At 40.8% G+C, this 14535-nt stretch overlaps 1 protein-coding gene across 1 annotated transcript in view; it reads right to left on the bottom strand.

Moving 5' to 3' along the window:
- CACNA2D3 (calcium voltage-gated channel auxiliary subunit alpha2delta 3) overlaps positions 1-14535 on the bottom strand; it is an 807400-nt gene that overhangs the window by 286315 nt on the left and 506550 nt on the right. Inside the window, 1 exon segment of the mRNA XM_054694676.1 lies at positions 8338-8471. Within this exon segment, the coding sequence (XP_054550651.1) occupies positions 8338-8471 (134 nt within the window).

Below are 14535 nucleotides of genomic sequence, written 5' to 3'. Positions count from 1 at the left end.
GGAGAATTAATATAGTCAAAATGATTATTCTACCAAAGCAATATGTGTGCATGTATACATATGTATGTGTGTGTGTGTGTGTGTGTGTGAGTGTGTATTTAAACTTTCAATGATATTCTTCAAGGAAATAGAACAAAAATTATTAAAATTTATATGGAACCAAAAAAGACCCTGAATAGTTAAAGCAATTCTGAGAGGAAAAAAAAAAGAAAAATGTAGGTATTATTCTGCCTGATTTTAGACTATACTATAAAGCAAAAGTAATTTAAACAATATAGCATTAGAACAAAAATAAATATATGGATCAATGGAATAGAATTGAAAATCCAGAAATAAATTTACCCATGTGGCAACACATAATTTATGATAATGATGTCTTAGTCATACAATGGAGAAAGAAGAGTTTCTTTAATAAATGCTTCTGGGGTAACTGGACAGACACATGTAAAGGAATGAAGTTGGATCACTCTCTAATTCCATGCACAGAAATAAATCCAAAATGTATTTAGTGGTTAGAAACAAAAGCTGCAACAGTAAAATACATAGCATAAAACATCAATGATATCAATGCTTAAGATAATTTTACAGACTCAACTGCTATGAAAAAGGAAATAAATCAAAAACAAACAATTGGGATTATCTCAAATTAAAAGACTTTTATATAGCAAATAAAACATAAAAGCAAATTTAAAAGACAACCTACTGAATAACAGAAAATAATCATATATTATACAACTGACAAGGGATTAAAATCCAAGATATTAAAAAAAAAAGTGTTCAATTTAAGAACAACAAAGCCCAGACAACCAACTTAATAAGTTTGCAGCAGATCTGATTAGACTGTTTACCAAAGTGGTTATCCAGAATACCAGCGGATATATGAAAAAAATGTTCAACATCACTTAATGAGGGATATGCAAATCAAAACTACAATGAGATCATCCCATACCTGTGAGAATGGGAGGTATCAAAAAACACCCCAACAATAAATTGTTGGAGAATGAGGAACCCTAGTACATTGGTGGGAATGTAGACTGGTTCAGCCATTGTGGAAAGTGATCTGTACTCACCTTAAAGAATTAAAAATGGAAATACATGTGACCCAGCAATCCCATTTTGGGGCATTTATCTGAAGAATATGAAACCATCAACTCAAAAAAAATTACACATTTCATAACATGTATTGCAGCATTATTTACAATAGCTGGGACATGGAAGCAAGCAAAGAGTTCACTGATAGAGGACTGGATTAAGAATATGTGGAATGCCACACACAACAGAAAACCACTAAGCTATATGGAAAGATGAAATTTCACTATTTACAGCAAAATGAAAGAAATTCAAGGAAATAAGGTGTAGAAAATCAAGTCAGAAAGATAAGGACAAATATTGGATATTTACATATACATGAGAAAAACAAGAACTCACATTATTTGACAAAGCAAAATAATTACAAACTTCGGGACACTCATAAACAAAAGGAGGTTCCTGATGTTAAAAGGGAGGAGGGAGGGAGAAAAAATCAAAGGGGTATAAGGGATGGTGATGGGGAAAATTTATCAGCAATTGAAAATGACTCAGATATTACAAACTTAAAAAATGATAAGTAGTTTATAATTTAAGAAATCTGGATTTATAAATAAATATAAATAAATAAATATAAATATTCTTTTTTTTCTCTATGAGTGAAACAGCAAATTGACATAAAGAAAGCTCTGAGGATTTTTAAAAAATCAACTTTGAGAATAATGGATATAAAATGAGGATCTTGATCAGTTTTCAGAGATAGAGGAATAGGGTCCAGTATCCCAATGTTTTAATCCAATGAGCTGACATGTAACAAAGAATTGAGATGGAAAGGCACAAAAGCTAATATTATATGACATCCCTTCAGTCTGAAAGATCTTATATTTGAAAATCTAGACGAATACTGGTTAGCTCTAGTAGTTGATAAGTAAAGTTCACCTAATCAAATAATGAATATTAGCAATTAATGAGGAGGAAAAGATTAATGAGGAAAGACCACCTGATGGAGAAAAGGATTGAAATATAAGTAGTAAAAGGGAGGTGATGTTCATCAGACTGAGTAGAAGGCAGAACAGATATTCATCTAGTGGGCTAGTGATGCTGAATTCTAAATTCCAGCTCTTCTAATTCAAATTCAATACCCTTAGCTTGTAGTAGCTAAAGTAGATTATAAATATGTTTAAATATCAAAAAATTCCAGAGCTGCCAACTGCACCAAGCCATCAGGATATTAAAACGAGGTCACCAGACCCAGTACCCAGAGTTCCTGGTTTTATGCTCTTTCACTGTTGCATGCTGGGATAATGCTGCTAGGGACTGTCCTGGAGATGGCAAGACAGTCAAGAGCTCACAACTGTTGACATCCCTGCCCCCTTCATCTTCTGGGTGGTTGCAAAGTTGGTGGGCTCATCTTAGGATTTAGACTCTGCAGATGACTTCAGCATATGAATCCTATTTTGACCCCGTATAAATGACAGGAGGCTTTTGTCCTTGCCCTGGCATAGTGAAGGGCCAGATGAGGAGTTTGAAGAGACTACTGCTTGCTGGCCAGAGAGCAGCAGCTGCTGCTTCTCCTCCCCCAGCAGGTCTATGGAAAAGGGAGATAGGAATCCCTGTTGTCCTCATGACACAAAGATGAGAAGGAAACTTCAGAACATTCTACTAGGGCACTCATCAGGGTTATTTGCAAAGATACAACAGAAGTCTGGAAAGCACAGAGACCATACTGGGCTACAATTTTAGGAACAAGCACATTCTAGAGATTTAGTTGTGAACTTTAAAGGATTCTTGAAGAGGTAGAATAAATGAGCTCTGTCATCTTGGCATATCATTGGCATGAGTAAGTGGCAATAATGTGCCACTTAAAGCATTATTTTATTTTGAAATAAGTGAGGATGATTATGGCATAGAATATAAATTTTATGTAAATGTTTAAGATGAAGCACAAGACTTCAAAGATATTTCCTTTGCCTTTGCATATCCAGAGTGGCTCCATATAATCTATTTTGCCTCTGCTGTCAAGACTTCTTTAGTGGACAGTTCTCCCTGTCTCTTAACTGGCCCCATCCATAACCACACACACACATACACACACACACACACATACATATATGTCATTAGCAAATCTAGAACAATTAATTTAAGCAATTAACTGATTTAAAGCAAAATATTGCATATGTACAAATACATTAATGCGTTACATTACTGCTTTATGCTCTTCCTTGTCATGTGACCCCAGTCAGAGCTCTGCATAAGGTGATGTGTCCTCTGAAGGCACACAAGAGCCTCTTGCTTCTTATGGTGACCCTTTGCTCAAGATTTTGTCTGGATTCTCCCACCATATAGATAATATCTTTTCCCTCTCACAACTAGTGTGAAACCTCTGAGGAAGTATTTTGAGACCATGAAAACACCCTGCTCACTATCAAAATTGTCCCCTAGATTTACATCCATCGACCTTTGCTGGAACCAGACTCAACTAACATGGTTGCAAAGTGATGACCGTCCAGCTCTACTACTCCCTCGGTAATTACCAGCAACAATTGCATTGAGTATGCCTTCCTATCCTTCTAGTTATCTATCTAGTTCATTTTTTGGGGGTTTGTTCAGTAAGGACACATGGGTTTTTGTTTGATTCAGACTATAATCCCTTGCAGGCCTTTTTTTAACTTTAATGCTCAAATTGTCCCAAAGTTGATCAGTGACTAGCACAATCCTTCACACAAATCCCTATGTCCTTTTGATATGACTTGCTGTTGTTTTGAGAACTTCTTAAGTTTTGAGGTCAATATTCTAATCATTTTTTGTTTGCATGGGCCTACCTTCCCCAACCCAGCCCTGGAACTAGCTATTTTTTTCTAAGGAGAATTTGTTCCTTTTAGCGGGGAATAGCTTTTAGAAGCTAGGGTCTGGATTCCATATGTGCTCATTGATATGGGAATGCCGTTGTTTCTAGACCTTTTCTATAGACAGAGTTGGGGTTTCATTCTGATATAATTTTTGGGACCCAAAGGATACCATTCCCAATAACCCTCAAGGTTCTCCTCGGGCTAGACAATTAATCAAAACAGCACCAAGAGGGGTTAGCAAAGGAAAAATAATCAGCGTAATAACATTGTTGTAAATGCTCAAGTTATTGGAGCAGAGCAGGGATAGTTGTCCCACCTATGGGGACAATAAGGAGAGAGGAGGAGACTTTGTATGACAGATAAGGGGGGTTAGGGTGACCAAGTCCTTACTATCAGAGAAAGATAAGATTCTTAGCTAGAGAGAACATGTTTACAGAACAACCAACAACTGGATCAGACCCCCAGGCTACATTCTTTTTGGTATCTCTTCTTTAATTAGGGAAGGGCAAAGGACTTAGGCAAGGACAAAAGCTTCTCTTAGCCTCCAGGGCCCACCCTGCTCTTAACACCAAACAATCTGCATTCTTTAAGTATCAGTAATAGATATCCCAAAATTCTCAGGACCTTGATTGACCTCTAGTTCCCATCCAAGGTGACAAAAGGCCTACTCTGGCATATTGAGAAAAGTTGATCTGACCCCAATTCCATTGCTTCAATCCAGTTCCATCCCACAGGTGCTTGCCTGTCCTCGCCCTTTTAAACATTTGCTCAGTCTACCATGCTCATAAAATAGATTCAGAATTGCCATGCTCACATTACTACCTGTTGCTAGAGGAGCAGTGAGGAGCAACCTCCCAGCCAGTGGGTGGCGCTCACAGTCGAAGGCAAGAGGGGGAGCATTCCAGACTTGGGACTCCATCCCCTGACTTGCTGAACAGAGGCTGCTGGGAACTACGGGTGGACTGGCACCCTCAGGTGGGCCTGAGAAGAGTGAACAAAAGTGGGCTGCCCTCCTGGTTTGACTTTTGCTTGCACCCTGGTCTCTGCTCAGTTGCCACTATCTGCTGGTGGGACAGAGGGTATCCCACTTCATACTGGCCAATTAACTCTCTTCTCTTTTTTGGTGTCCCCTGTTCTCACTCCCAGTATATATCATCTTAGGTCTTGCCTTCTATTCTTAAGTGGTCAGCTAAGGACTCAACAACTGGCTCATCCCTTTTTCCCTGGGTTTGCCCTGTAGCAAGATGGTTTTAGCAAAACATGTTTAGAATTTATTTGCAGTTCTGTCCCCCTCTTCTAGAATGAAGGTAGTCAAAGTACCATGTTTAAATTTAATATTCTGTATTACTACTATGTTCAAAATTTAAATTACTCAAAAGTTACTGTTTATTCCTCTCTATAATTTTCCATTCATTTGAAAAGCAGTTGGATTCATTTGATTATGTTTGCATTCAAAATTAGTTTTTCCCCATACTTATGACTTTAATTTTGAAAACAGAGAATATTAACATGATTTCAAAAGTCAATGCAAAAAGGTATATACTCAGAGATGCCCTTTCCTGCCACTACCCTACTCCTCTGCACTCCCTCCCACTTCTTGTAGGTACTCAGTTCTACTGGTATCTGCTTTATCCTTCCTGTGCTTCCTTTTATAAAAATAAGCACATGTCTTATTCCCTCCCATTTCTTACACAAAAGGCTGCTGACTATAGATACTCTTACATTTAGTTCATTTTACTTAGCAATATACCCTGGAAACCATTTCAATAGAATCATCCTTGTTCCTGTTTTTAGCATTAAAACTCCATTATGTGTATGAACACTAGTTCGTCCAATCCTCCTCTTATATTTAGGTGTTCAGGTAAATTTCAATATTTTGAAATTATAACAGAAGTCCTCCTCATCTCAGTTTCATTTTCTGCAGTTTGTTACCTGAGATGAACTGTGGTTGAAAAATATTACATGCCGTAAGATTTATGAGAGAAAGAAAGGGAGAGTGAAATACCACATTCACATATTTATTACATCATACTGTTATGATAGCTCTATTTTATTATGAGTTATTGTTATTAATCTCTTATTATTCTTAATACTATGCTTTATTGATTCATAAATTAAGCTTCATCATAGGCATATATATGTATAGGAAAAAAATACAGTGTATATAAGGTTTGGTACCATTTGTGGTTTCAGGTATCCACTGGCTGTGTTGGAACATATCCCCCAGACTAAGGGGGAGCTAGTCCACTAACAATTATGCAATGAACGAACTTGTGTATGTATTTTGTATTGCTGGAGTAAATCGTCACGATTAATTCCTATGAATGGGATTGCTGGTCAAAGGGTACATGCAATTTCCTTCTATAGAGAGTGCCCCATTCTGTTTTCCCACAAACACTACAGAGTGTCCCTCTTCCCACAGTCTCACCAACAGAGTGTGCTGATAAGTGTAAGTTTTCCTGATAGGGAGAAATGGCAGCTCGCTATAATTTAATTTGCATTTTCTTACTAAGTGAAGTTGTATATATTCATATGTTCAAAAGTCATTTGCATTGTTATTTCCTAAATGTCTGCTCATGTCTTTTGCTCATTTCTTATAGGAATTTTGTTGTTTCCCCCTCAGTTTTTAATATTAGGATTATTAGTTCTTTGTGTGTGTTATATCTATGTTGCAAATACTTTCTCCCATTTTACCATTCGCCTTTGACTTTGCTTACAGTGATTTCTACTTACAAATGTGGGTTTTTATTTTGTCTCGTTTATTTTTATGTAATCAAATTTATTTATCTTTCTTTTTAACCCTTCTGGATTTTGGAATCAGTTTAGAAGGACCTTCCCTGAATCCAGGTCACAGAATTCCCCCAGGTTTTGTTCTAATGTTTATATGCTTTCATTTTTTATAGTTTAAATCTCTTATTCTCTTGGATTTCCTTCCTGGGGATGATCTGAAGAATAGAACTAATTTTATCTTTTTCCAAATGATTATCCAGTTCTCATAAAAGCACTTATTACAAGTCCAAGCTAGTCCTAAAAATCTGAGATGACACCTTGATAGGCTAAATCTCCATACATAGTCAGATTTATTTATTTATTTGTTTGTTTGTTTGTTTGTTTGTTTATTTATTGGGAGGGGGCTTCTATTCTGATCAATGTAGGTGTTGGTACCACAATGTTTAAATTATAGAGACCCACATTTTTTTAAATCAGGTGACAAATAAAATGACTGATCAAACTGGCTGTTTAGGGATGCATAAAACCACTGTGTGCCTTGATGGCCTCAGTCCTGTCTGGCCACATGCCTCCTTATGCTACTTTGCCTGTCCTCCCTGGCCATGTGTCAGGAGCAGAGAGGAGGCCACCGAAGCTGCCTCTGCTGTTTTTAGTGTGGTGCCGACACAAAAGGGGCAGCTTAGTTATTTGGTTTTCGTGACTCAAAAATAAACTGGGACCAGCCTATTAAAATGTTAAAAGCCCAGGGTCTCCCTGGTAACCTGAGTGGGGTTGCAGTGTAACACTGTCATAGTGATGCAGGGTGATTTCTTCTGGGGAAGGAGTACCCTTCCTGACCAGTTCATGTTTCCACAGTCCCTCTGAGCTCTTTCAGGCCCAAGCAGGGCAGGCAGCCATGGTTCCCCTAAGATGCCTTTCCGCACAGCCTGTCCCTGCCCTGCATCTGCCTGCAGCTGCCAGCAGTGCTGCGGGGTAGGGAAGCAAAGCCAGCCCACAGCAGCCACGGAGATCACTCCGGAGGACAGCTGTGTCTAGGTTCCAGTGATTAATGTGATGTTAATCCCAACAAAAACCATGGGCAAGAGGCCCTGAGAGAACATTTACAATCAATAAATGAAAAACACCACTCCCATCAGACTCATTATCACTATGAAAAATCACCCTGAAATTGCACAAGAAACCCAGCGATGGAGCCATTACTTGATGATTGGCAAAGTCCCTCCTTTTGAGCTAATTCAGCATTAGAATCTGTTGCTTGGATTTCAGCTTTAGAATGAGCCCATGGCCAGACTTCAGCAACACTCCCCTGCCTCTAAAAGCACCTCCGAAGCACATTCTCACTTCTCACAGGAAGACGATGCAGCTGCGGCCCCTCCGTTGGCTCCAGTTAACTATCAGAGGTGAACATAGCACTTTCCCAGGTCAAGACTGATTGATAGCCAGGACTGGGCCTCCTGATGGCGAGGAAGACTCTAACCTGCCTCAGATTGCTACTACACTGACAGAATTTGTATACATGGCAAGAAAGAAAAGTAACTGGAGAAGAAATGTGCAAAAAGTGAGTTTTCTGTGCTAGGAAACCAAAGCAAATTGTACAACCAAAAAACGTCATTGAGACCCGTAATTGATGAACATGGACACAACTGCTGTCTCCAGGAATGGACACAAGAAAACTCAAACATCACAGGAGCAGGGGAGACCTTCAGCGCCCCCTGGACCCCCAAGGACTCACCGTGCTGTCAATGTAAGCTTCCGTCCACACTACGTCATGCTCCTGGTCAATGACTTTGGGCCGGCTGAGTACATGGAGGTATTCCATGACGTTCTCCTGCACGTCAGCCAAGGTGGAGATCTGGGTGAAAAACCCTGCAAAACCCAAGAGAGAACTGAGTTTAAAGGCAGGCCAACCAGCAACAAAGTACACAGACATGGCCTCTAGCTAATTTCTTTCTTTTGTAAAATTTATTTTATTTTATTTTAGTCTCCTTGTCCCTTTCCTTCCCTCTTCTCTCAATCTCAGGGCCTTTGGGATGTTTATTAATAGCCACTATTTTTTGAAAGCGTTTTACCTTATTGAATTGTATGCTGTGTAAATGTCTAGTATTTGTTTATATCATTCAGACTTAACTGCTGCACATAATTCAAATTCCCTCCATTTTGCTGAAAATGGCTATATTTCATCTTTTCATATGTGTATAGAATACTCCATGGTATATATGCCACACCTTCTTGGTCCATGCGTCTGTTGATGGACATTTGGCTGCTTCCACGTTCCAGCTACTGTAACTGCCGCTGCTATGAACACTATGGCAAATACAGGGGGTTTTGTTGTTGTTTCATATTCTGCAGCCAGATGCCCAAGAGTGGGATTGCTGGGTTGTATGGTATTTCCATTTCTAGTTTTTTAAGGTAAATCCAGATTGCATTCCATAATGGCTGCAACAGTACATTCCCACCAACAGTGTAATAGGCTTCCTTTTTCTCTTCTTTCTAAAACATTTAAACATCTCATGAGTACCATTATTCACTTTGTGAATAATGTGTTTATATTAGAAAATATAGTCAAGCAAAAGGAATAAAATTGAGATCAACCATAAACCCACCTCCCAGTGGAAACCCCTGTTAGCCCTTTAGTGAATGTCTTCCCAGACTTAAGGGAGTCCTTTTTATAACTTGTGTTTTGTACTTTAGTGAACTGTTTTCTAACCAGAAGACTATAAGCCACAAAACTTAAAAGTCACCATATTTTTTATAACTATATAATAATAATTATGATTAATTCGGGGGTGCTTAATAAAGTCACACGATTTGTTTGATGCTTAATAATCTTTGTCTCATTTATTCTTAGCAGCATGATGGAATGTGGATTACTGTGCCTGCTTTGAAGATAAGATGACTGAGGCAGACTGAACATATGTGTTTGGCATGAAGCTGCAAAGACTGAAGATCAACCCAGGCTTGAGTCTCTTGCTCTGCCTTTTCCTTCTGCAGAATTTTGTGTTTTGTGTGTTGGAGACTGAAACTCTAGCTCCTATGCTCAGGTGGTTACTGGACCAGCCTTCTGAATATGCTAGGTAGGCATGTGTCCTAAGCAATTGAAACTGTTCTAAACATGCTATCATCTTGTAGGTGGGGATGCCATTTTGATCTTGAGTTCAGGGCACCACTATTTCTTCTTCAGCTTGGGGTCCTTTGGCACTGCCGTGAGACAGAAGATGTCAGAAGGAAAAGGACGAAGAGTCAGGTCTCCATCCTTGAGAGGGGATCTTTCACTCAAATATTTATGGAGGCGTTTCATGGTACCTAGCACTGGAGAAGCAGGGATTAACAAGATAAGCAGGACTTCTGCCCTCCTAGGCCTGGGAGGGCTGAACAAACAGACAGTTCAAAAATAGTACAATCAATATTACTCTAAAGCACACAGCAGACACAGTCAATCAATCAGCTACCCCAAGGAAGGGTCAGTGTAGCTGAACCCTGAAGGATGAGCACCTGTTAGCCAGAGGAAGAGGGGTTAAAGAGTGGGTCTAGCAAAGAAACCAGGCCAAGGTCACAGTCAGGTCCTTTCTAGGAAGTACAAGTAGCCCAAAATGGCTAGAATAAGAAATTTGAAGAAAGAGTAGACTTAGGGAGTTAAAAGATCAGAGAAATGAGCAGGGGGACTGTCATATAGGACACTGGAAGGAGTTTCGATTGTATTTTTTTTTAAAGATTTTATTTATTTATTTATACAAGCACTGGGTACAGTCAGAAGCGTGGGAGGATGAGAGAATTCACCAGAGCCAGAGCTGGGAACAGAACAGGCAGACTGACGAAATACACTGCTGAGGAGAGCAGCGGGTACGGCAGGAGAGGTCTGTCACACCATGTGGGACCCTCGCCAGCGGCCGGGTACCGAACCGGTGCTGCAGAGGCTGGGGGCAGCTTTGTGGTCCAGCGCTCAACCACTGCACCACCAGGGGAGGCCCTCTATTGGATCTTAAAGGCAGGTAGTCAAGGAAGGATTTTAAGCAGGGGAATGGACACAGATTCATGTTTCCTCTAAATAAGGACCTTTATAACTAAGCTCATGCCAACTCCTACTTGCCAAACAAATCAAGAGGGTGTGTGTGCCTCTGAAGCCAGATATGTCACAGCACTTGCTATAGTGTTTATAGAATCTTTAGAGTCTAAAACAGGGCTCTGGGTAAGGAAACACCAGCCCTTCTGTTGTCCAGAAAGGGCTGGGACCCTCCCACGGCATTTCCAAACAAAGGCCAGCTGGTTTGAATTTGGTGTGCCAAACCCAAACCAGGTTGGGACCATGTGGCTTCTGGCTTCCTGATGACAGCTCTGCACAGTGCTAATTAACATGCATTGTCACTCCTGCCCACCCCACCCATCCCACAGGAAGTAGGGCTCCACAGGCCTAGACTGTGTCTGTTCTAGCTTGAGAGTCTAGAGCACAGTCCCTGAGCACCTAGGGATTCCCTCCGAGGAGCCAGCTGGGACACTGCTCTTGCAGCCTCCCAGCTGACCCTTCTTGGAGGCATGGTGGGAAAGACAAAGTTTACAGAGCGTTGCTGGATGAAAGGGAACTCCCAGCTACCATCTCTCCATGCACAGTGTTGCAAACCAGTGTTTGAATAAAAAAGAAAATGGTTCATCTCTTCTCTAGCAGGTAAATCTTAGAGTTGGAGGAAGGATCTTAGACACATATTCCACAAACTAAGAGAAGTTGCCACGTTGATAAGAGGAGGAGAGATGTTGATGGTTCTGGACCATCCATCAGGACACACGGGTGAGCAGTTCGAATTTAGAATAATCCCTACTTTGGGTTTTTGTGCCAAAAGTACAGATAAGACAGCGTCTCCTAGCAGGATACTTCTTTTTTCTAGGTTGTCTGTATTTTCATTCTAATCCGCAAAGCCAACAGTAAAAATCCATGATTTGAGTTTCCCAAAATAAAGCCAAGAGAAGAAAGGGGGTGAATCTAAGGTGGATGGGAGAGACAGATCATTAGACTAGAGAGGGAGTGGGAAGGAAAAACAATCTCACATTTGGATGGGGAGTGAGCTGAGAAACCATCCTCACTTCTTGGCCTTGCTTATCATTGTCAGAGTTCTGAAAAGTTACAAAAAACTGGCTTCTCCCCAGAGCTACAGACATAGAGCCAACTCTACACCTGACACCTCCACAGGGATGACTAACAGGATTTGCAGACTGAACTTGTCCAAAGCCAATTCCTGATTTCCCTCGCCAAACCCATCCTTTCCCGGTGGGTCTTCCACATCTCAGCAAATGGCGCCACTGCCCAATTAGGCCAAAAACATAAAAATTACCCTTGATATCTGTCATTTCCTCACTCCACCCTACAGCTAATCCACCAGCATGTTCTTCTGGCCTTACTTCTAAGATATATCTAAACTCCACTTCCCATCTCCCCTACTCTCATCCTGATCTAAGACTCGTTCTCTCTCCCCTAGCACTAGCCTCTCCCCAAGCCCCCTTTTATCTAGGCTCCTCACAGCAGTCAGAGAAATCAACTAAAAGCGTAAAGCAGATTTCCTCCCAAATTAAAACCCTAAAATGGCTTCAATTTAGAGTTAGAATAATCTCTCTGACCCCCAAGACCTTCCCTCAGTTGGCTCCTTGCCTACCAGGACAACCTCATCCCTTTCTGCTCCCTCACCCTCACCCCTTGTTACAGCTCACTGGCTCTTTGCTTCCCCCCACACACCAGGCTTACCATTCTGCCTTGGGCCTTTGCACTTGCTGTACCCTCTGCTTGGCATACCTTCTGTCCAGCTATTTCCTGGCTGGCCCCTTTTTGTCACTTGGGGGTCAGCTGTCTAAACTCATTTTTTCTCACTTCCCCTGGCCCTCACTTTCTTTAGAAGATCCATCCAGGGCTGAATTCTGACTTGCTGACTTATTATGTTGTTGTTGTTTTTTCATAGAATGTTGCAAAATGCTGGTCCTCATCTTGTCTGGAACCAGAACCAGGCTGATAGATCTGTGGGAGTTGCTAGTAGTGCAGGGACAGTCATGGGCTTGCTGTGACTCACTTGCCTGTCTGCACCAGGACGCCATGACAGCCCAACTCTTGTGCTCGTGATATAGGGAGGGGACAGAAACACAGAGTTCACTCACGTGTTCCAGATCAATTTAAATTCAGGTTCATCTGATACTAAAAACCTTTGCCCTTAACCTTTGAAGTCACTGTCTCTTTCCATATTGGTAAAGGGCAGGCCTGGCTCCTCTAAAGACATGGTACCTTCAAGGAGGGCACCCCTGATGGACGGTTGGTGTCTCTGTGGCTGGGAAAGGTTGAGGATGGGGTAGAGAAATATATGTTTGTCCTCAGAGTTTTCTGGCAAATGCTTAATAATCAGCACAAAGGTCTGCTTACAACCCAAGATGTGGTTCTAATTTATATTTGAATATATAGACCAGGAATGCATATGTATGAAAGGTAAGAAAAGCTGAAGTTATGAAGATAATATTAATAATGCACACTGCAAAGCTTAATGCACATTGATCATCCAACTGCAACCCAGGAAAGCTTAAAACTTTTCTGAAAGTCTTTTTTGTTTTTAAATGTTTTCGTATAAGTTTTAGTTAACAAATGTACCTTTTGATGGATAACAGGAAGTCACTGCCGACTGGACTCTGGCTGTTAACCATAGCTGCTTCCCTTGTGTTCCCTCTGCATTCTCTGAATTGGCCACTTTCCTTTCTACCCACTCCCTCCCCTTTTAATTTCTTTTAAATTCTAGCTCTTGAATGTTTATTGTCTTCTTTAATGTGCCTTTTTGGACATCATATATCATGTAAGAAAACAATCAGTAATCATTCAGTAATTACCAGGGAGTAATTAATGCTGAAATTAGCCACCTATTATAAATGGTTGGCTCATTTTTCTATATAACATCAATTTATTTACCTTATTCCCTTGCAGAGCCTTCTGTAAACTCCAGGTTACAACAACTCAGGCCAATAAGCCATGTGAGCTCGTGCTTTGTATTTCTGAATTTTACCACCTTTACTCAGCTATTCTTTAAGAGCCCCTTGTCTGAAAGGTACCTTTGCATGAGATGCCCACCAGCATGTCATTAGTGCCCAGCTTTGCAACTGCTCCTCAGTAGGAGACCCTGGTAATCTCCCTCACAAGGGAAAGTTCTAATTGCATCTTTTTTGAAAAAAAAATTTACTTATTTATACATACAAGAACTGGGGTATAGGCCAGAGGTATGGGGGATGAGAGGATTCACCAGAGACAGAGTGGGGAACCACAGTGGGGAGCAAAACAGGCAGACTGACTGAAATACACTGCTGAGGGGAGCAGTGGGCAGGACAGGAGTGGTCTGCTGCACCATGTGGGTTAGCTCCCTGGCCAGGGATTGAACTCATGCTGCAGTGGCTGAGGATAGCTTCATAGTGTGTGACTTAACCCCTTGTGCAACAAGGGAGGCCCTCATTGCATCTTTGATGTGATGGGCCCTGCTCCCTATTAGTGTTTTCAAAGACCTTTTATTCCTCTTAAATAAGACAAGCTGGAAACAAATCCAGTGTTCAGATTTTTATATTCTCAGGGAAAAGAGGTAGGCAGTGAACTTGACAGTGTGATCTGGTTTCCCTTCCAAAGTTCTTGGGTGACCCTGGCTATATTCAGGATCATCTTCCTCTCCCAACTTATTTCTGTAGAATAACAATTTATGAACCATTTTCTACCTCCACATCTCCCTAGACCTTCACAGAAAACAGCAAGAGATCTATTGTGCCCTGACAACTAAAACATACACATCCAATGAGTGGAAAGAACTGACCCTGGAAAGACCACGAGGTAGCTTGGAGGTCTTGGGGTATATATGGCCACCTGGAGAATGGGGCCTCCCAGTAAAAAGCTGCTGCAATCAGTGGGACCTCAGATTTAGGAAAGAGCCTTTTC

The sequence above is a fragment of the Talpa occidentalis genome, unplaced genomic scaffold (assembly GCF_014898055.3).
Source record: "Talpa occidentalis isolate TD23 unplaced genomic scaffold, MPIMG_talOcc4v2.1 talOcc4.10, whole genome shotgun sequence".
In the NCBI taxonomy this organism is placed as follows: Eukaryota; Metazoa; Chordata; class Mammalia; order Eulipotyphla; family Talpidae; genus Talpa; species Talpa occidentalis.
The sequence above is the reverse complement of the archived record's forward strand: the minus strand, read 5'-3'. Positions and strand labels throughout refer to the sequence as shown.